The sequence below is a fragment of the Carassius carassius genome, chromosome 14 (genome assembly GCF_963082965.1).
Source record: "Carassius carassius chromosome 14, fCarCar2.1, whole genome shotgun sequence".
In the NCBI taxonomy this organism is placed as follows: Eukaryota; Metazoa; Chordata; class Actinopteri; order Cypriniformes; family Cyprinidae; genus Carassius; species Carassius carassius.
The window spans coordinates 18,339,638-18,363,801 of NC_081768.1; the positions used below are offsets into that span (position 1 = coordinate 18,339,638).

At 36.3% G+C, this 24,164-nt stretch overlaps 1 protein-coding gene across 1 annotated transcript; it reads right to left on the minus strand.

The window, feature by feature from the left end:
* Positions 1-1,913: 1,913 nt before the first annotated feature.
* Positions 1,914-12,986, minus strand: LOC132157236 (rab11 family-interacting protein 2). The gene is made up of 6 exons (XM_059566489.1): positions 12,741-12,986; positions 11,342-11,941; positions 7,290-7,693; positions 6,657-7,005; positions 5,264-5,360; positions 1,914-2,594 (listed from the first exon to the last, which is right to left on the minus strand). Exons 2-6 carry the CDS (start codon positions 11,692-11,694, stop codon positions 2,364-2,366), a joined length of 1,434 nt encoding a protein of 477 aa, XP_059422472.1. The 5' UTR covers positions 11,695-11,941; positions 12,741-12,986; the 3' UTR covers positions 1,914-2,363.
* Positions 12,987-24,164: the final 11,178 nt, after the last annotated feature.

The following is a 24,164-nucleotide window of genomic DNA, read 5'->3' on the forward strand; positions in this document are numbered from 1 at the left end:
AGAATTGCTCTTGAGAGAGATGCATAGTTTAATAAGACAAAACCGAGAGGAGAAGCAAAGTGCTCAGGTGAATATGATCAATGCAAGTCAACACTTCTTATCCATCCCACAATAAGATCGACAGCAAATCTGAACCTTATTTGATCGAAAGGGACTATAGCTAACTTTACTCTTAATTGTATAATCTTTCTCAGATTAATTCATTCAATGAAATATTTTTGGCCAGTGACAAATATAATGCTGAAAAAAAGGTTTTTAATTAAATAAATAACATGCTCCTGGTTTAAATAACATTAGCTTGGCATACAACATTTGCAAATGATTTGTAAATATAAGCGTTAACATGTTTATCTATATTTCAAAGGATAAACTATTTTGCACGTAAACAGAACTATATGGAAAAACTAGCTTCTGTCTGCAAACACAAAATGTAATGGTCTCATTTGTAGAAAACTGACATTAAACTAGAGCGTTTATCTAATGTCAGCACTGCGTAACACTGCATGTGGCACTGAATGATTTTAAAGTGAATAGCCAATTACACATATGTAAACCTCTCCAAATACATACAATGCAAGTAAATAAAACTTTAAATGAGCAAAACAATACTAATTGACTGCTAGAATACATCACTTGCTCATTGTGACTGAATATTATAAAAGACGAGACTTCCCTTCCAGCACAACTAACCAGCACAGTGTTTTACCATGTTGTTAAGAAAAACTACTTCTGGGAAGCTTGCCGCAGAGCTATACACAGAGAACATATATACTGTTGTGACATAAAAATATCACAAAGGGGTTTTATGGCCTAAAGAATTGTTTTGTTCTTCACATGAAGGGACATGTTAAAAAGTGTTATTTTAAACACTACAGTCATTCTAGTTGTCTTAAATCTAAATTTTTAAGTATGCGGGGCACACATGCACCACTGCTGTACAGTATTTCACTACACAGATGCTCCAGTGTAACAGCCCAAGGTGCAAAATATATGCCGAGTGACCAAGAATGATAGCCAATATCATTTTTTCACCAGATATGTACTAGATATGACACAAGATTAGAAAAAAAATCACAGTGAACACTTTAAGAATTGTCCTACAAGAAAGGTATCGGGAAAGCAGTACAATGTCAAAGAGTACTGCCGTGAATCTATAAAGCAATCTGTAAACAATTGTTCTTCAGCTAGTCTGTCTACATCGCTCATTACAAATCACGCTATACATTGTAATGAATCAAACCGACTGAAATGTTTCAATAATGAGGCATCCAGATGTGCCAAATGAATCAGCTATTTGCTGTGGTTTTAAATACGCATTGGCTAGACTTGCTCTGGTAAAACTAGAAATTAAAAAAAAAGGGCTATATAATACTTATGTGCTGGCTTATGTCTAATCAACACTTTGGTGTAGACAACTGTAGGCAGCCCACATATTTTGACAGTCCTGCGGTACACTAAAGATATTGAGCATCAGTACAGTCCAGTTCAACTGAAGGACATTCAGAATGAAGTCTTTGGAGTCTGGATGCTCATTTCTACACTTCTGTCAGCGCTGTATATAACAGGCAGTTTGTTTTTTAGACTTAAAAAGTGAACAGTGTTATTCACATACACATTTGCCCATTGCAATCAAGCTCAAAATAAATATCAGTAGTGTAATTCTAAGTGTATTATTTTATAGATGTATGCTTTTGGTACCAATGTCTTGTAACGTATCAATATGGCACCAAACACATGCCAGTCTGATCACTCAAAAGTGATAGGAGAGTTACCCTGTCAAACACTATAGGCTCCGGTGCTAAAACATGCAGTAAACAACCATCTCTTTGTCCCATGGTGCCATCCAAGTGTTTCCTCGCTTCAGCACATATTTGTGGACAAACGTATGTCAATTGATCTGGTACAGTCTGGACAGTCCACCCTAGTGATCATCGCAAAACACAGTGAGAGTATTACGTGCTCAATTCTGTTATACTGACTGAATCCAAAATAAAAGTAAACTCAAACAGTTATTGCCGGTATTAACATAACATTGGTCTCCTCGCGCAAGAACAATGCTCTAAACTATGAATAGCTGCTTGTGAAGATTTTCAAAAACGTTTTACTCAAAGTATAATTCAACAGCTCAAAAAATTCTTTAAAAAAAGAAAAATCTAAAAGGGGGTTTGGCATCGCCACATTTAGTGCCCATATTTCTTCACAATATTTCCGGTTGTTTTTGCAAACCTAGAGTAACTTTATGGCAAGAAAACGGTCCGTGTATGAACAAATACACTTGGCCTGTCAGAAATAACATTCCAGTGTCCTTTTACAAGCAATTCATATTTAGCCAGAAAACTGTTATAATACGCTTTGGAGATCCTTTACTTTTTTGAGATCTTCCCAGCTTTTCTCTTGGCCTCATAGGGTGTTCTCAGGATGCTGGGTGTCTCTTCCATTACCCTGACCAGCAGGTTATCAATGTAGTCCTCCAGCTCCCGAATATGAGCATCTTTCTTTCTCACCACCTCTTTCTGCTTGATGAGCTCTTGCACAACTTCTTCAAAGGAGAGATTGCTGTAGGCCGCCATATTCACCTGCAGTTGTTCAGGCTTCTAGATGTGAGGAATAATACATGACATATGATTCTTAAATGTTGTTAAATCTATACTTTTGTATTGCTCATACCATGCTGGGAATTCAAATGGTTATCTGAAGTAAATAAAATGTGTACTTCTTTTGACCTATAATTTGATACTGTAAAATTTCCACTGTGAAAAATGCTAATATGTCAATTTAAACATTGCACAATGTATACATGGATAAGAAGTAATGCTACATACAGTAGGAGGCAGACTAATAATTCTGGGACTCCCAAGTAAACTAACGAAAAAACCATTCAAATTTTCTGGGGGCAAAATAATTAAGGAAACAAGATCGAAATAAACATGTTATTTAATGCTGCCTTTAGAGCTTACTTGATAAACAAGCTTTTATTGAAAGTGTTGCTCTAAACGCTCAAGCCTCAGTTTTAGATGATGTGTTGACATGTGAAGTGTCTGCATCTGATTTCCCAATGATATTGAGTAAATGGCAATTTAGAAACATTTGGTCATCTGCTATCAAGTGTCTGACAAATTCACACTTTCTGGTGTCAAAGTGAAAACAAGCACTAAATGCGGTCAGTTGATGTAATCTCTTGGAGAGCTTATCCATTCAGCGGTGTCAAAATATGAGTGGATGACTGAGTCATGTCTAATTACTGATGCTTAATTAATTACAATAAAACTGCCACCCAAAATCAACAAGACACAGACCCGAAATTCATCTAATTACTAAACAATCCAAATAGCTCCTGAAACAAAGTCCTTACACCAAATCTACACTGATATGGTTCTGTGTTTAAAGAATTACATTTAAGACCTTAATACTTTTATATTATTATAGTAAATATATTACTATAATTAAATAAGGTTTTGACAGGGACTAAAACCAACCAATTGGGCAACCAATATGAAAAAAAAAAGTTATCTCATATAATACTAAATAGAAGATTAATAATAATCTTTATTGATACATTGCACTTAAAAAAAAATAATACATGGAAGGAGCAAGCCTCAACACATTTAACCTGAAGCTTAAGAGTCTGAACTGCTTCTGGTTTTGAACTTGATCCACCATATCGGACAGCTGTTTACACGTGTGACACTTTGATTATGATAATCCTTTTTAGATTACGGCAATGAAAACAAAACATTTCTTCTCTTGTTCCCTGAGGAAACAGCAGAGCAAATTTGACTCCATAAAACTGCCATTCTAGAAACTAAAGCAAAAATACAATGGCCCTAAAAAGTAGTTAGACGTGCAAATCATGTGAATGTCATTGCATTAGACAAAATATAAAATCAAGATGAATGAATCTTCAATGAATTCAAGATTTCATGATTTATTGTTAAAAGTTTAAGTAAAAGAGTGTTTGGATGCTTTATGATTTCTGGTAGTTGTTTTTTTTTTCCTAGTCAACATGATGAACTACACCTGCACTGAACCTGAAGGGAACTAGCTTCATACATACACACACAAAAAAAACACAATTTCAAAATACCTTCCAAATTTGTTTCCTGGTGCCACTTGCATGCAATAAACATTCATACATTTTTAGGTGTGCATGCTGAGTTGATCGTTTGGTAATGCTGGTCAACCGACAACACAGGCTAAAACAACACTCTCTGGAAATATAACAGCTACCACTGAATCAAAGGAAGATTTAGAGAAAGAGATGCTGCATGAGTAGCAAACCCACCAGGGCACAAGCTAGCGGGGGCAGGAAAAGAGCCCAGGAAATGACCATGAACTGGCAAGCAGCTGATGAGCAGATTTAGGCAATCAGGAGTGTGGGAGAGATAAGACTTCCACTTGGCATTCTTCAGTTGTCTCATTATGGGCTCTAATGAGGGCCTTTGCGTTGAAAATCTAAAACTCCAAGTCCTTTGAAACGCCTCGGCCAGCTCTCCCCCAACCCCCCCATCCTTTAATTAAGGCCTTAGAGTGCCAGACACACTATTTCACGGATGCAGTGTTAACATAACCTCAAAAATGGGTGAGGAAAGCCATTTTCAGCAATGCATCTCCAGTTTCAACATCTCTTCAGTGGCTATTCTCACACAGCAGGCAAGCAAACGTTGTGTCTCTCCGCGCTGGACATGATGATGATCACAATCAGTATAATTATGACAAAGTGAGCGAGGGCCCCTTTCCGTGTTTAATGCTGACCGTGGTTTGACCTATAGTGTAAAATTAGACCAGTGATAAATTGCGTATTATTAATGATTAGATTTCCAATTATTGAGTGAGAGAACATACTGTCCAAGATGGCTCGCTAACGAAATGGAAGCGCACTAATAACATCACACTACTTCAAATTACATGCAGATCAAAGACGATGACCACCCATTTCAGCTGTTAATTAGATAAACGGCCCTCCAACCAGAGCTCCACAAGTGATACTCAGTCAGAGATCAGCATCGACGGCCTCCGTGTATAATAGGGCTGCAATAAATGACCAATTAAAACTTTGGGCAAGTTTTGAAAACTTATGAGAAATGTGGTCAAACTGTGTTTGGACATACTGGACAGTGACAATGTGGAAATACACCCTTTTTATTTTTTAGCAATGTATAATAATGGAAAATAATATTGTGGTCAAACTTTATTACAATAGTTTAAAATATTACCCCCCCAAAAAAAACACACACTATACACTATTTCTTCAGAATGAACTTACATGCTCTCTTGCACTTTTCATGCCGTGCTTCTTTTCAGGAGAGGTTTTGAATCTCTGTGTAAGGTCCTCAGTACTAGTGGGGTTTCTCATGTTGTCACTGCAAGACAGGAAAAAGACAAAACTGTTACTTCAATAAAAACATAAAATGCACTTTCATCTTACAGGAAACCTTTGTTTAAATCAATTTAACATTGGATAAATATTGGTTGACAACAACAACAAACATTATCATGAAACACATCCTTTATCATGAAACTGCTTCCTTTAATGCAACTGCTACTTGCCTGCAGAAGTTCAGTGTAACTACTGAGATGACTTTTAGTTATCTGACTGAGGGTCAGGAAATGGTTCAACACCCCCTAACATGCAAACAGCAAACCTACTTTTCATTTCTCAACAATTGGTCACTGACCACAACAAAGGCAATACAGCCAGTTACGGCACTCAGTAAGTGGGCGGGTTGACCGAAAGCTTTTATCACATTATGAGCAATTTTATACCACAGTGACGGCATACATATATATTTAAGCGGTTAGAAAATTTGGGGTGGAATTTTTTTTTTGAAAGAAGTCTATTCTGTTCACCAAGGCTGCATTATTATTATTATAAAAAATTCTAAAACATTTTTTTTATAATGTCAAATTATTATTTTTAACGTCATTTTAATTTAAAAAATCTACATAGACGATGCTTTTCTGCAACACTTTTTTTAATAATATAGATAGTCTGATGTTGAATTTTTGTTTTGATCATTACAGGAAATTTGGAAATTCAACCTGTTGACACATTTCTTCCACCCAAACCACAGCCATTAAACACCACAACTTGTTAAAAAAATAAACTGACTTTATGCTCATATGGGCGTACTGTTATGAGTGGTGTGAATGGATGGGATCCATCAAGGATGCTGGTTATGTTTATATCGGTGGAAAGATCACACAGATCTTTATGTACTAGAAAACATTAAGCAGCTTTGTTTAATGTCTATTTAGCTAACCTATGACCCCTGGAAGACCTGTGATCTAAGATGAGAGAGTAACTGGAGAGGATGAATGGCCTGGTAGGCTACGGGCAGATAAACTGTTAATTGAATGGTCTATCTCTCGTTCAGATCTCATTACTGTGGCTTGGTCAGGACCCTGTAGTCTGAATTGGGCCTAATGACATTGATAAGGTCTTCCTAATGACAGACGTTCTCTGATAAACATTAAGTGCTTGACTGTCCTCATCTAACTCTACTGAGAAAAGAGCAGAGGTTGGAAATGACAATGGAAAAGTAATGGAAGACACGATCCTCAGCAATTATTGCTGAATGAATAATACTATTATATATCACATAATAATACAATTAAATTAAATATATACAAACAAAATGGCTAAAAACTAGTCATACCTGGATCTGTAGTGTGAGAGGAAAGGGTTGGTTTCACTTGTGGTTTCACTGGTAAAGGGGTTTGGAGATCGCAGGTCTCCAGAGCTTCCTGTTCGCGTTCCAGCAGCCGTTTTCTTACCTTCCTTCTTCCCAGTCACTCTGCCCAGAAGACCGACCTTCTCCTTCTTCTCTCTCTTCTCTGCCCCCAACAGTGTCCCCTGATTTTCCTCGAAGGGATTGTGGTTGCGTGGGAGAGTGGCGAATTTCTGGGGCATGTTGTCTCCGATGTCGGAAAAGGGGTCACATGGAACGTCGCTGGTTGGGCAACCATATCCATCGCTCTGAGAGTGTCTGTGAGATGCAGCAACCCCTGTGGATGAGAAAGACGGAACATTTTCTTTAGCGCTTCTCCACAGAGCGCTGCAGGGATGAGGTATTTTTGTAGGTAGAAACCCAGAGATGCGTTAGCATTTTAGCACGTTTCATCATCCTGAAGGCAATGGGTTTTTGGTTGCTTGAAATAATGTCTGTGGATAACACAAGTTCAAGATATTTTCACATTTTATTCTACAAAATAAAATACATCAGTAATAACCCCTAAGTTTTTAACTCACTTGGTGATTAAATGGGACTACAGTGGTTGTTTATCCTCACCTTTCTCCTCAATAGAGTTCATGGAGTCGAGTTTGGGCCTGAAGTGAGTTCCTATCAGATCAGACATGGAGTGAGCAGTAGAAAGTTTCTGCGTCCCAGTGAGCAGCGAGCGTTTTGGCTTGGGTTCAGGTGCAGCCTGTGGGTGAGGGTGCTGGTCTGGCAGAGAATCAGTCTCGCTCAGTCCTGAGTGTGGAAGGATGGCGGAAGATGTGTCTGAAAAGGCACCGTCATGCTTGCGACCCTTCATCTTTTCCTTGAGCTTGGAAAACGGTGATCTGGGTTTGTCTCGCATAGACAAATCGAACATGCTGGCGGTCATGTTGTTCCGCATGAACTGGATGCTAACTTGAATCTTGCCTCTGTCTTTCCTCTTCTTACCTGGCCGTGAGTCTAGCATGTACCAGCTGACAAGAGAGAGACAGGAAGTATCACTTTGTCACTTTGATGGACTGGGATACAACTTATTTTTCAATCAACTTTATTTATTGAGTCTTTACATCTTTTGTTGTCCACAGAGTTTATTTTCTGTAAAAATCCAAAAGTCAGTGGAAAAATCTGTTGTTGTTGGGGGTTATCGGGGTGATGCTAACTTTACTGGAAATTTCCAGTTTCCAATTTCCAAAACAACACAATCTCTGCACAAAGGTCAATTAGTAATCAAGTCAAATTCACTAGACTATCTATTTAGATAGAGTAAAAAAATATATAATTATGAGTAAAAAAAAAAAAATGTTTGAAAAGTTTGTAAATTCAAACTAGGCATATTTAAATTCTGAACACAGCTGCTACAGAGCTACACATCTTTTGCGGTTGTGTCTCAAGCGTGGTTGGGCTCTTAGGTGTTATTAAAAACAGCTAGGCTGGTGGTAGATGCACCAGTGATTTGCAGATGTTCCAGTGTACTTTCACAGCTTGATAAAAACAAACAGGAGAAAACCGCACACTCTTTCACTTCTCCTTTTCTGTGAAACCCCCCTGGTGGGAAGACTCTCTTTCAGGCTTTGCTCTGAATGTATAATTCATACAAAAACGACATGGGGGCAATGTGTTTGTCTGGCCAGAAACCCAATTTCACTTCACACAAATCCACAGCATAGTCCATTTAGTCCATTTGAAAGCCTTCCCCCTTCCTGAGAACGCATATTATAGTAGGGATAAACATAATTCCCTGGTAACTGCAAAGGTTTGGGCCACATAAAGAATGTGAAGTAATACGCCCCCATCTAGGCCATTCCCCGGCATATGTTTATTTAACCTCTTACTCTTTTTTTTTCTGCTGGAAGTAATGTGATTGATGCTGTAACTGTGTGAAAAGGAGGTGGCATTTGCACAAATCTGGCCTTTGTTCATTGATGCTCACACCGGTATTTGGAGATTATGAAATGGACAATATTTCAGCAGAGGCACATGAATCTCAAGAGTGGCTGAATACTGATTCTCCTACAATTCAAGACACTTGGAGCAGGATCATTCATTTAGAAACTATGGTCATGAACACTTCAGGCATAGGTAAAATACTAGACAGAGACTTTTATTCAAGACAGGTCCAATGTGTTCAGTAAGCGGAGGAAGATATTGTTAATTACAGTTTTTTTTTCATTGATGTCAGTAAACATTAGCCAATATTGCATATTTATCGCACATGTTCAAAACTTTTTAAATAAGATGAAAGCAGGAAAAAAAAAACTATAATGAACAATAACAGTTACTGCACTGAATAACTGTATAATTTATGTAATTTTCTTATGTAAATGTATTTTTATGGTTATAATTGTTATTATAATCATACTTTTTAAATGTCATTGTTATTACATACATATTATTTTTCTACTACTATCTACTACTATTTTAAATTATTATATATGTTCAGGTGGAAAAGTTGTAACCATTCTGTACTTTGTGTTGCCCCTATGAATAGTAAAACTTTATTTTAATAATAATAATAATAATAATAATAAGAAGAAGAAGAATTATAAAAGACATTAAAACAACATAATACGTTATTTTAAGTTAACATAATATTTAGCAAATCTCAAAATGTACTTGTAGTTGTTTAAACTGACTGATTTTAGTATTTGCCATTTATTAAGACAGAATTACATCAAATTTAGATAATGGCTGGCTACTGTATCTGCAGAATGTGATTCATTATTTTTGTAAAACATCACTCATTCCCTTTCTTGACCTCAGTACTAATTAAAAAGACACTCTGTACACTCACAAAGCAGCCCTATAGAATGCAGTTCAACACTTCCAACCTTCATGCAAACACTACTGTAAACACTCCTTCAGTATCGGAACACACTTCCCTCTGGGGTCGTCACAGGCTGCCATCTTGCTGAGTGCTCTTCTTCCATCATGGCACAGCTAGTGAATGGTGATTATGTTTCTTTCCAAGACCATCCACACACTGGGGAGCTTGTAGATCCGAGGGAAGAGGGTTTACCTGGTCTCAGGCCCAGTGAGGGAGCTCTGATCTGGGCATGTGGAAAGCCAGCCAGCCCCTGTTCTTCACATGGGAGTCAAGGCCAAGATAAATCTTCCTCTGCCTGGAACCACAATACTCCCACTCTGCGAGGGCCGCTGGGAACCATCGTACAATCAACAAACACAGGTGTGCGATAATTAGGGCCTGTCGACTCCAATGTCGAAACGGACTCTTGTACCCTTGCGTCAGTTAGAGGAAACCCTTGCATGAACAGAGTCAGTGGGGACTACTAACCCTGAGAGTCTTTCCAGGGGATGTGAGGTCGGTCGAGTGATTTGTGTCACGAGTGTCAACAGTGATGTTAGCAATCGGTTACAGTACATAACTTCCTCCCAAGGGAATTTTTTATTGCTGAATAAACAATGCTTGCACTGATTGTGACATATTGCCAATGATTAGAAGCTTGGAGGAAAAGTAAGGAAGCATCTATAAAAAAGTCTAAATACCAATAAGCCGATAATTATGCACAATGAAATGGACTATACATCCAATAGAGGATCATCAGTGTAAAACTTACTTACTGTACATGTATATAAAAGGCAAATTACAGTATTCTTAAAAATGTCATTTTTGTAATTGATTTCTGTCATTTACCGCATTCATTAACGGCAGGTATGCAATACATTGGCGCAGCCCTTTCTACTGCAACTAGCCATACTTTTTTCTCTCATAATTCTCAAATAACCATGCTAGTCTGTACATGCCCAAAAAGTGAAATCAGGAAATATTGGCTCTCTTATTAACTAGTCTTGACATTTAGTTAAAGAAAGTAGTCTCCGTCACATCTGACAATAACATTAGAGGAAGTAAGAAGACTTCCTCTAAGGAAACACACCTGTTAGTCACCAGGGCCTGACAAACCGAGAGGAAAATATAATACCACCCATGATAATCATCCTCACTAGACCTGTTCATCTGCCACAGGATTGTGACTCAAACTGCATGGAGTCAAGTTTCATACCAGAACAAACCTGCCTGCAAGAGCTGACTGCCCTTCTATAGAAATGCACAGCAATGGCATGTCCATAGACAATTAAAACTCAGATGACAGGTTTTTAAAAACAAAGACAGGGTTACGTCAGAGGATTAATTCATATGAAACTGCATCACTAATAGTTACATAAGTTAAAATGGCCCAGGTTGTTTAAAACCTCCCATCATGTTATTTGTTATACTTTTGAGTACTATATAACTGACATGGCTTCAAAATGCTGACGAGCATTAAACACTGGGTCTACGTAGGATAATATGTCAGAGTGAGACTTTAAGGTCTGCTATTAAATAATAGAAAATTCTACTTAAAAAGAAGAGAGAGAGAGAGAGAGAGAAGAAAGGCCTGTGATTTCAAAGAATCTTGAGGACTGTATAAACAATATAAACAAATTTATTAACTGTAACACCAAAAGAGAAGACGGCATTTAGTGTTTGGTTCCTCTTTTAAGTTGAACTTCTGCTTATTTGAAATAATGCAACATTTGTATATTTTTACAAGATTTTTGATAGATCTTTAAAAGATCGGGCATCAAAAATGATATTTAAAAAATGAAATATTTAACTCACTTACTCAGTTTTCCTCCGTTCCTTGTTGTCAAATATCTCATTTAAGTTGATGATTGTTTGGCCCAGAAACTTATCCAATCCAACTAGGGACCGGTGCATGACTGTGAGGCAGAGCTCATACACCTCTGGGTTGCTCTCCATCAGCAGCCCAGGCAGTTCAAATGAAGCCTCTTCCCTCCACACCGGGCTGAGGGTCTTCTCCGCCACTGATGTGGAGTACTTCTCTTTGCCCAGCTGGATGATGGTGTAGGCATCGTTGGTGCCATTCTTGCCCTTTGGTTGCAGGTCTGTGGCTTGAAGAACAGTGGCTTGGACGTGAGTTGGAAACCACTTCTGTGACTGTTCGCCCAATGACATGATGACTTCAGGTGTAAAATTATGGATTTTGGTGCATGAGATAAGTGTATTACTTCAATTTGGTTGTGGCATTTTGTTCAGCTTCTTATCAGAGGAAATGAGCGACCAAAAGTAGACCAAGTTATGTTTAACAGCACGGGAAAAACATATTTGTCATTACAAAAGTCGCATCGAATAACAGAACAGGTAATGATGTCTTTACACTCTGTAAATACCCCACACATTCACCCGCTCCAATTTAGGTCACCTAAACCAAAGAAGAAGGAAAATAATATTAAAACTTAAATTCATATTACAAATGACACAGAAATAAAAATTGTAACCTAAAAAATGTGTGACTTGGACAATGCAATGAACCTAAAAAGTGTAATTGTTTTACTTTTTTTTTAATTGTTTTTGGGAAGTAATTTTTTCTTTCTGACCAATTTTACAATTTTTTTGCTATATATATCTAAAACTTACATATATTATTCACATATGTATTTGTTGAAAATAAATTAAATGTATCATGTCAAGTACATATATTGCTGTTGTTACAACCTACACTATTGGGATGGATTATCGCTTAATTTGAAAACATGTTATAAAAATGACCATGAATTTATTGTGGCAAAAAAATTGTCAAATATGTCAAATAACCCTAATTTAATTTTAAAATGTTTAATTAAAAATGAGGAACATATAAAAACACTGTCATCCAAAAAAGAAAAGAAAATTATCTGTGTATCTTATACAACGTCGCACTATTATTATTATTTATTTTATTTTTTTGTATGAAAAAGTGCGAGGTTTAAATTCCAGTTTTATCATTTAAAATTAAATTTATAATCGAGACATAATATTTTACTAGGCTACTATTGTATTGTTGTTGTTGTTAATGATGATTATTGTTATTTATCTCATTTAATTTATTTAGTATATTTAATGAAAAAAAACCCTCCGCGGTCTTCCCTTATTTAATTAAATTCCAGAAGCTCCACTGCTGGCTTCATTACCCAGTCACTGCTGCTGTCAAACAGTCATACAGCACAAGCTCTGATATTTACCTCTGAAGCATCTTTCTCGAACAAGCTAGCGTTGTCACTGCATGTGGGATGACCGCTTATGCCATTCGATATCTGTGGTGAATGAAAACGAACGAGCTGCTGTACGCGATACTAATTCATCTTAAACAAATGTGTGGTTTTCCACATCAGCCCTGCAGTCGACTTCCTAGTTCCTCATTTCCGCCGATGTGGTCACGGGTCGAAGTGCAAACTCCTCCTCTGTTGCCGTGGAAACAGAGGATTTGATGGGCGCGCGCCTGGCGCTGTTCCTGGGATTCGAATGACTGCGAGGCTTCTGAGAGTTTGAGCTGTTCGCTTCCCTTTTGTTGTTAGTTTTGTCGAGAAAAAGAAACAGGACAGTAATAAACAGCCTGTTTGTGAAACATTGTATTGCCATTTAGAATAATAAAAAATGGGTCAAACGAAACCATAACAATTTAATATAAAACACGAGTAACCTACATTTTTTTAGATAACTTGGAAGAATGTTTCATATAAATGACCTATATATATAAAATCATGTAGTACCTATTCAGTAGTATAAGTTTTTATTTTTATTAGCAGGTCACTATAGCTGTATTAAATATATGTATTTAATATAGCCCATGTGACCCTGGACCACAACACCAGTCAAAAGTAGCACAGGTATATTTGTAGAAAAAGCCAATAATACATTGTATGGGTCAAAATGATCGATTTTTCTTTTATGCCAAAAATCATTAAGTAAAGATCATGTTCCATGAAGATACTTCATAGTGTAAATATATAAGAAAAATTATATTTGATTAGTATTATGCATTGCTAAGAACTTAATTTGGATAACTTTAAAAAACGATTTTCTCTATCTTTATTTTATTTTTATTTTTTTGTGCACCCTCAGATTCTAGATTTTCAAATTGCTGTATCTCAGCCAAATCTTGTCGTATCCTAACAAATACATCAATGCAAATCTTATTTATTCAGCCTTTAAACCATGATGAATCTCAAGAAACTGACCCTTATGACTGGTTTTGTGGTCCAGGGTCACATAGACTAACATAATGGAAAAAATACATAATAATAGCCTATATATAATTAATGAACCTGAAGGTTAATTACCTCAGAATGGAAACAGAGAATCCAATTTAACAAAAGCTGCATAAATTGTGGGAAACAAATAAAATGTAGAGGGAAGATCAAAATCTCCTCTCTGAAATAGTGAATCTGGGATTCTTATAATGTCCACTCAGTTAAGTCAATAAATGTGTATTGGAGGCTCTTGACAAAACTAAACCAACCAAACATGTTAATATACCATCTGTCAATGCTTCTTGAGTGGGGACGCTGAGGTACTGATAAGAGATTCATTTAAATGAGTACAGACGTGCGTGTCATCCCAGTTGACAGGTACATCTTAACCAAACACACCTGCTCTTTCATTTTATTCTCTTTCTCTGTCCTTATCCCCATCAGCCTGCCATAACTGCAGAGTGTTGTGTACATACCAGAGTCAGAGGCATGAGTCTGGCACATTCGTCACACATAGATTATAACTCTTATCTGGAGTGTATCTCAGGATGAAAATGGGCCTGGTGTGGTGAAATATTAGGTCATATAAAATGCATTTTAGACAGTTTAAACTGAGGAGGGGCCCTTGCATGTGCCATTCGAGTTAAGCCTCACTGCAAACACCAGGAAACAGAGCGGAAGAATCATCCTGAAGATGGTCCTTTCACGGACCAATGAAACACTGTTTAATTTATGTATAGCTGTTCCTTGTTTGTATCACAAGCTGTTTATTTTTACGCACCGCAGACAGTCTATCTGTATATTAGTGGTGGACTTTTTTCAGCTACTTTTTCTGCAGGCAGATTACATTGTTATGCCAGTAGGTGGTGATAAATCTTTATGACGATTCCAATTGAATCGTTCACTGAAATGATTTGTTCAAAAACCCCAATTCATTCAAGAACTGAAACCACTGTGTTTATGACGGAGTCGTTAAATAATTCACTCAACCAGTTCTTTCAAAAACACAGATTTATTCAGGAAGTGACTGTCTTTGTGAATGAGTCACTGATTCATTTACTCATTCAGAAACAAAACACTGCAACATTGTCTTGTGGGAAGTGCTTCGACATGCAACCAACACTCTTGAAAATAAAGCTTCCAATAGGGTGTTTTCTCAGCAATGCCTCTTGTGGCTCCCCAAAGATACAGTATATCAGTGAAACGCTCTAAATAAAACCTTTTTTCTTACTGTGGAGAATATTTAAATAAACCTTTTGTGCAATGAAAAGGTCCCATGGATGTTTAAGGTTCTTAATCAAACCATAGATGCCAATTAAGAACCTTTATTTTTAAGAATGTTGTTGCGCTTCAGTTCACCCTGACTTCAAACCTCCGCTTGCGATCCTTTCCGATCCCATATGTACTTTACTTCTTGTCAGCTTTCTAACTATCCTGCCTGAATAAATGCCAAAAATAATAGTAGTCATAATAAAAAACACCACTACTGTATGTTACACCATTTCTTTTGAGGCTTTGTTTGGAACTGTTTTCACTGGCAGAGACAAAACAAAGATAGATAAAGGAACGAATAAAGTTTTTTCCTCTCTATTCCATAAATTTAGCTCTCAATTTTGCACTGTTCAATTCTAAAGAATCTCATGGGGTGGAAGAAGCTCATGTCTGTAAAGAGACACCACCAGAGGTCATGACACCAATCCTTAATTTGACAATTTGTTAGACACTTTCATGTATTACCTTCTAAGACCATAATACGCCCATGTGCCTCTGGAGTGGGATAAAAACATGAAAGGCTTTACATTCCAACCTCACCTGCTTCCTTTTATTGTTCTCCTCTGATAGAGTATATAAAGGGAAAAAAAATCCATCAAGTCATAAATTAGCCTAGAGTAACGTATGGCCTCAGTCCACTTTTCCAGAGGAATGATGTTGTAGCCCATAAACTGTCCAATATAGAAAAGGACCCTGTATTGCATATCAGTAAGGGCCACGTGTTGGCCTGTATTAGGCATCATCTTTATGGGCTTGAATCCTCTGTAAGGTCTCTTGCCACAGTCAGACAGCTGGTTCTGCTTTAGGCCCCTTTCTTCAACACTATATAGGTTGTTTTACATTTATTAAACACTTTTAAGCATCTCTGGCTGCAAGATTGCCCATCTGTTAGTACACGGCAATATATGTGCAGAAGGAGCGTGAGAAGGTGAGGGGATGCCATTGTAACATCAATACGGCTCATAATGCGCTTCAGGGTTTATGGTCGGGTTGCAAGATTGATTTAAAAGGCTGTGCTTTTAGTCAAGAGGACATTCAGATTACAGATGAAAATTTAATAATAAAGAAAAGTAGGAGAGAAGAGCACAAATCACTGTTGGCGCAGCTCTCTGTGGAATGTTAGGGTGTGCAATGCACGGTGATATATAGATCTGCAGATGTGCAAGTTGCCTGCGACGGCTGGAGCAGAAATTGTTGGGGGCGTGCGGCTGCCGAAAGGTCCATTGTGTGGAACAATACTTCAAGAGTGTTTATTTGAGTATCACTAAAGGCTATAACCTCTCACCCCTTCACAGCCGACTGTCACAGAAGTTAGGAAGTTGCACTTTGAGCATCGAGAAAACCTCCAAACTGCCAAATCATAAACGGTGATGGGTTTGAAGTTTTTTTTTTTTTTTTTTTTTTTTTACATTGTCAGAAGTAACATTAAGATGTTTTATGAGAAAACATTTCTCTTATCTTATCTTTTGTCAGCACAAATCCTCTTCATGATGCAACTGTCCGTGTGTGTGTTTGTGTGTGCGTGTGTGAGTATATTTTGTATGCATTCATATGTCAAAGTCTGAATAATCACAAGAGGATATTGAGGTTACCATATATTTTATGACTACAATCAAATGACAGTAAATGGAACTGCCAAATAAAACATTAAGTCATTTTTGGAATTTTCACAGAGAAGCACAAAACTGCTACTGGTATGATACAGTCGAGTTGTGCTTATTTAATGATGCTGAGCATTGTGAACTGGCAAGCAAGTCATTTGCAAATGTAAACATACGGTCAGCATGTTGTAAGGTAAACACTATGAAGTAAACAAGTTATAGCATTTGCAAAATTGTATTCTATCTGCATTCCACTGCATGAATCGAGTGCTGCTTTTGAACGCTGTTCTGTATGCATGAGAGGATGTGACAAACCAGGGATATGACAAACAAATTAAACAAATGAGAGTGATTAAAACAGCTGGATCCACAAATGGCATGACCAATTCAGGGAATTATGAAGGCAAATGCATGCAATTATAGCAAATGAGGTACACCCACTTTGCGCTACTCAGATGTTGCATTAATTTAAATGGTCTGTTTCTGCTGTGCAAGTCATATTACAGTAAATTAGCAATAGAATCCCCAGTGTCCTTCTGCTGTAATTCAGCTGAAGTCTTCATAGAGCTCTTCTCTCCAAAGCAAATCATTTGCAGTCGGAGATTATCATGTCGAAATCCTCAAATGGCATTGCATTTCATAATATTATTGGGAAATTTGGAAAGAACAATAATAAGGTTGGTTTTTAGGTGTTATGAAACTCTTATCATTTTATCAAAACTAATTTTGGCTTTCCAAGAAGTGGTTTTGTAATTGTTGGGAGTTTACCATAGTTTTATTTGATTTATGGACTTTTTTCCCCCTTTCAAGACAAGAAACTGGGGGAGAGAAGGGGGAATGGGAACAGAACACTCCATCAAAGGTTTTAATTTTATATGAATATATATTAATTTTTAATTAAATATATCCCTGAGGTAACAAGTAAAGATGACGATTCTTTTTCTTTTCTTTTTTTTTCACATTAACCGATATTTTGTATATACGTATCAGTTAGTCAGTTGGATCAGTTGGAATTAAAAAGGAAAAAGTAGTAACCTTCGCTTATTACCTCAAGGGTATTTTTCTACACAGTCTAATCCATTAACTGCTGAACTACTGTAAACTAATTTGCCAAGTTAATTTAGTCAGATTCAACATTTTTGACTCAAATTAAACCCATTTAATTTACTTGTTGCCACATAAAACACATTTTAAGTTATATGAAAAACACTTCCCTCTTATTTCAAACTGGTCTTTGCACTACAGAATCTTTTCGATTGTAAAGCATGTCTAAACGTCTCATGTTTTTACCCAGTCATTCCATTCTCAATGAGTCAGTGAATGGTTAGCCGCTGCCATGTGTTCAACAGCCAGGATGCTGAGAGATTGACAGAGCAATACCGAGCTCATGTCTTCAGGGGGCGAGTGAACAGGTGTCCCTCCTGCTGGAGTTTAACAGAAGTCCCCTGTGCCCCAGCCTGAGAGACCGAGATAGGAAAGAGAAAGAGAGAGAGAAAAGACCCACATGTGTGTGCCCCGCGGCCCCTCTTTCCCCCCTTGTGTGTATGTATGTATTAGAGTGATGGGGAGGTATGCAGTGCCATAGTTCAGACACATGCTAATGTGCTCCCAGAAATAATTTGGGAATAGATGAAGGAGAAAGCTTTGAAGGTGTTGGGCTAAGGTACAGAGGGTCTTTCTGAAAGACTTAAAAAAAAAAAAAAAAAAAAAAATATATATATATATATATATATATATATATATATATATATATATATATATATATAATATATATATAATTTATATATATATATATATATATATATATATATATATATATATATATATATATATATATATATATATATATATATATATATATATAAATATAATATTTGGGCAAATAACTATACGTTTTATCTGCAATTATATTAAAATAGCATCCAGAAGTCATTGTAAGGGATTCATCGACAGTAGAGTAGAGATGACATGTAACATCTGATTAATGAACTGATTGTACTGTATGTATGCCTTGCGGACAAAGAAATGTAATTGTTGTTATTCAGTTAATGAATTACTCATCTACAACTGCCACATTCTGCATTTGTGCTGTAATGCTTAATAGACTTCCATTTGAGTAACTGTAAAAAGAGCAAACTTATCTCTGTTTCAGACTTGATGAAAGAAAACACGTCTAGTCCATATCAGAGATCTGTCCATTAACAGAAGAGCCATGTTTATCTCTCAGTAAGATCTCTCTGTCGGTGCTTGATGATTTAAGCTATAGCATGTCACTAATTCTGACATCCGATGACATGAGCTGGGCAACTGAAGATCAGACATCTACTCTACGGAAACTGACATGTCAGATTTCTCAAGTTTCTCATTTCTCATTCCGCTGGAATTTTACTATGCATCATCTCTGCCTTCCTGTGAGATTTCAGCTTGATGTGTTTGTTTTTGATGTTTGTTTTGTCTCAGACATACACGCATATAATAAATAATTTTATTATACTATACTACCATAAAGTAAAAACACTTAAGTAATACTTTTAAGTGTTATGGTCCTCTCTTCATTTTATTAAAACTAATTTGGGCTTTCTGAGAAGATCCTGAGATTTTGTAAATGTTGATCGTTTTACCGCAATATTCAATAGGTCTGTCTTTTTTTTTTTTAAGACAAAGAAAATAGGGAAGAGAAAAGAGGAATGGGAACAGGACATGATGCAGGACAGTCACGTGTTCCACAAAACTTTTATTTTTAAATATACAGATTTTATTGTACAAAATTATATAACTTTACTGTAATTATTGAATGTCTAAACAACACTCATACTCAAATTATCAGTTATTTAATGTAGAATGTAAAAATAATACTGTTATTGTTACCTCTATTCATATTTAATCCAATTAATAATTCATTAAAATTACTATTGTTATAATATTGTTACTAAGACTGTAAACTATCTGTCTATCTATCTTATAATGTGCGCATGTGACTTTCTTCCCACAAAATGTAATACAGCACGAGCAAACACACAGCTGTCTTTGAGGTAGGCAGTGAAACCTTTTTGCTCTCAGAATTTGAAATGATTATTCCTCATTTTTGCTTATTGCCTGAAGTAGGAGAAATGGAGAAAAGGCTGTTGCGGCATTCCATTTTCCCATGTAGGAGTATAAGAGCCTGTGTTATTTGCATACCAGGGACGTTTTTAAGCTGCATTACATGCAGGAGAAGTGTTATGGGGAAAGAGGCTATACATCTAAAGTAATGATGAGTTCAAAAAATGTGTGAGAAACAGCTTTACCCTGCATGGAAATACACTCTGTGGCATCATTAAGTCTCCTCAGCTTCAAAGTGCTAAAGCGCTCTAGTGAAAGCCTATTAGCAGTCACTGGGAAGCTCAACTCCACACTAAACGGCGTGCTGTTTTCATGTCTTCCCTCAGTGATAAAGCCTTATCTATTTAAGATGCTTGAAAATAGCTCATATTGAGCAGCATATTAGAATAAATTAAATAAACACATTGCACATATATAAATCAAACTCCATGCGGTTAATCACATACACAAAGAAAAAACACCCACATTGAAAGCCTCGCCGAATAAGCAAAATCTTACCACAAGACGGGGCTTTTCTCAATCTGTTTAAACAAATCAATCACATTCTTAAAGATATTTGTGAAAATGTGCAGATTTATTATTGAATGCATATGGACAGGATTCTGTCAGCAGCTTTATAAAACCTAAACACTGACAAAGGCATGATGCAATTACAGTAATCAGCACATGTCAATTAAACAGAAATGGCACAATTGAAAACACTTTACATTTTACTGAATACACAACTGATAAACAACAACACACTCAGCCTATAGTTTAAGTAATGTACAGGTTTTGTACTCTTCACCACGCTGGCGTACCTTTATAAATGCATTAAATGTAGAATAATCTATCATGTATTTTTGTTTACCTCTGACAAAGATAGCTTCCTTCTATCTTGAAGTTGCATATCAATAGCTTATAGTTGGCATATTGAAATGATATAAAAGTCATCTTATGATAATGATAAAATTCAATTGTTATTAATAATACATACTAATTTGCTAGTGATTATTTAGAAAATATACGCACAATTTAACAGACAGCCTTCTTTTGGTGCAACACATGCCTGCATGTAGAACAGAATGATATTTATCCATCAAACATTATCTAAGCTGCTAATGTCAGTGCAGTCCTCTTTTGTAAAATATGAGATAAGTAGATGCATCTCTTTTTATTGGTAACATTTAGCTAAATTGATGCCCTTTGTGTGCACCTGGTGCCAAAGGTTAGTATTCTGGTGAAGGTCTTCTCTCTCCCACAAGGATGCGTTCAGCCGATAAAGGTTGTCTCGACCTGCCATGCACAAACGATACCATAACTGACATATTGTTGCATTGTGGGTAGGAGTAGTCTCAGTACATAACTGACTGGATATCTGGTATATTTGTGTGAATTAGACTGTAATAAAGAAAGCTATATTTTAAGGAATGCAGATGAGAAAAACTGTATTATAACTTGTTCAATCCAATGCTCAAATGAAAAATTGCATTCTGTATTTATCTTTCTTTAGGTAAATCACACTGATTATATATTTGTGATAGTATAATATGCAAATTCTGATTCATTCTGAGTCATAAATATCCAAATCAATTAAAGTGATCAAGTGGTTTTTTAAAGCAACAAATATTATCAAAGTCAATGGCCTTTAAATAATTCAATACTGTAATTATAACAAATGTATTACCTTAAAAATAATATTTGAATCATTTAGACTGAGATTCACTTTTAAAAATGGCATCTTTGAGCAATTCTATTTTAACACATAGTTCACACAAAAGATAGTTAGATAAAAAAAATAAATTCATAACAATATACACAATAAATTAATTTGGTTATATAATATTTCTTTGAATAGGGCTTTTCCGTTACCTTTGTCAGATAGCACGGTGAGAGTGGAGGCAGACAGGCACATCGGGTGTAGTTCTGCTCCAGCTAGAACAGCACACTCATCTAATCCCTGAGGCAGAAGAGAGCACCGTACAATACTACTGTACACACACTCACACATCTCCACTCGGCAGCTGTGATGAAGTCATCTAGGGGTCTTGACACACTTTCGGGTAGCTTAGAAATCATTTTCAAATGTTTTGGGACTGGTGTCCACATTAGACAGTAACAAGGCTAGTACAAACTCATTGGCAGAGCCAGAGCTATTTATGGTTGCTTAATACTGCAGATGGTGTTGCAAGTACCTGCAAAAGCCATGTACTCATAAATCAAGTTCTGCTGATCCGTCTGGACCGTGCATGTAAAGAAAAGAAAAAGAAAAGTTATGTCAATGTAACAAGATAATAAATAACTATATATATATATATATGTATATGTATATGTATATATATATATATATATATATATATATATATATGTGTGTGTGTGTGTGTGTGTGTGTGTGTGTGTATGTACACACACACACACACTGTAACAATTATTGTAATTTTAACTGTAAAAGACAAAAAAAATGCTATACAGCATAAACCTGTTAATTGATTAACAGTAAATTTCCTCATTAATAGATCTTACCTTTCATTTTATGTAATTTTACAGTTACATTCTACATTTACAGTAACATACAGATGCATGTAAAGTTCATGAAAAAGAACAAGTTGTTTTATAATCTACAGTGAAAAATGTCAAGTGACATTCCCAGAACCCCCTGTGTGACACTTACATGTGTTTTCTAACAGTTTTTGTTTTGTCAGTTATGTATATTGTTTTCTGTTAATAATCATGTTGTTTAATTCATATTTATTGCATTATTATTTCCTTCATGTGTTACAATAATTGTGTTTTGTGTATGACACCTTCTATATCAGTATTTACATCAGCTTGTGGAAAATAATAATTATTATTATCTTTTTTTTATTTTTGATTAAACACATTTACAGGTATTTTTGAAAACATGTTTACATTTGTACTTGATTTTGACATAATTATTGTAAATATGGCATATTTAACATATAAATAATGTTTTTTAACAAATTGAATGTGTGTGTGTGTGTGTGTGTGTGTGTGTGTGTGTGTGTGTGTGTGTGTGTGTGTGTGTGTGATTTGTGTATTACATTTTACATTAGTGTATTTATATTATCGTGTACTGGGTATATTTTATAAGTCTGGACTTGCAGACTAAAATGAAATGCTGCAGTGAAAATGTTTTAAGAGCGTAGCTGTCATGGGTATTGTTAAAAACTCTTCCCAGGTATCCCAGGAGTGCTAGCACAGGAGGGTCAGCGAGTCACAGGACTGCTTTACTGTCACCATCACTCTTCATCCTGCGCTGCACAAGACGCGTTAGTCACCTTACCAAAAAATCACTTATATCTGACCAGACCGCTAATGCACTCTCCAGATGTTACGCTTTCGGCTTCATGTTTGATGTTTTTCTACATCTACTATTCTCTGTACCTTCTCATGAACGTGGCCTGCAGATCATCTACTTCCTTTATTAATTTCTTTTTACTTGTCATAGTCTACAAAAGAATTGGAAGGCTGCATACAACAATGAAAGTCTTTCGCAAGCCACATGATTATTTGTATATTTGCTGGCTGAACAAAGGGCATCGCTCATCAGAGAGGCCTTTCCATTAAAAAAATGATATCTTAACACTAAAGGTTAGCAAGATGACATTATGCTCCTCCTAAGACGTGTTTGACTGACACATTGAGGTTTATGACCTTCAGAGGTGAAGCTTCTGAACTAGAAGTCAGAGACGGTGGGGCAGTCATTTTAATATTGTATTACTAAACCTCCAAACAAGTGATTTTTCACTTTTCTTTACAGAACATCAGTTACAATATTTTTGAGGAGGACAAACAAAGAGCATAGGTCAGTTTCACGTGTGTGTAAATCTCACGAAGGTAATGAAAAGTCAGTGATTGTTAGGGACGCGTGTTGACAGAGTTCATTTGAATTAGTTTCAAGCATTCGAAACTGAATGTCAAGCCAATTTGATTTTGAGCATTCAAGCTCCTGTGACACTTCAAGAGGCTGCATTGATTCTCGGTGAATAAAAGGCAAGACGCATTAAATATTTCTATATTTTGCTAATCATTTAATTATTCCACCCACTCTGAGAGTGGATTAGAATGATTTCGACAGAGAACATAGTACCTAGCCACTTACCAGTGTAAGAGAATAAACACCATATACATTAAAGGAAGCACTTGGCGGAGCTGCGCTCGGGTTTGATACTGCCTCCTATCTAAATGGCTAATCCATGCAATGTGTGGGTGGGGTGATTAACGCTCACACAACCGCATGAAAAAAATACATTTGCTTTGAAACTTTGAATACAGTCGGCATGAATATACAACTATGAATAATTGGCAGAGAATGGGAGCTGGCTTGGATTAACAACTCAAAATGCAGTTTATGACTAATTGTGTTAAGTGAAAATAAACTGGCATTTTGTTCCCGGGATAATTAGCTTTTTAATGTTTGCTGGAGTGATTGTGGGAGCTG

Bases quoted from the DNA above. Each gene is read 5' to 3' on its own strand.
- LOC132157236 (XM_059566489.1), bottom strand. From the start codon at position 11,694: ATGTCATTGGGCGAACAGTCACAGAAGTGGTTTCCAACTCACGTCCAA. The intron at 7,694-11,341 runs GTAAGTGAGTTA...CTCTCTTGTCAG, and splicing joins AAGGAACGGAGGAAAACTGA to CTGGTACATGCTAGACTCAC. The intron at 2,595-5,263 runs GTAAGTTCATTC...CCTCACATCTAG, and splicing joins TGAAAAGTGCAAGAGAGCAT to AAGCCTGAACAACTGCAGGT.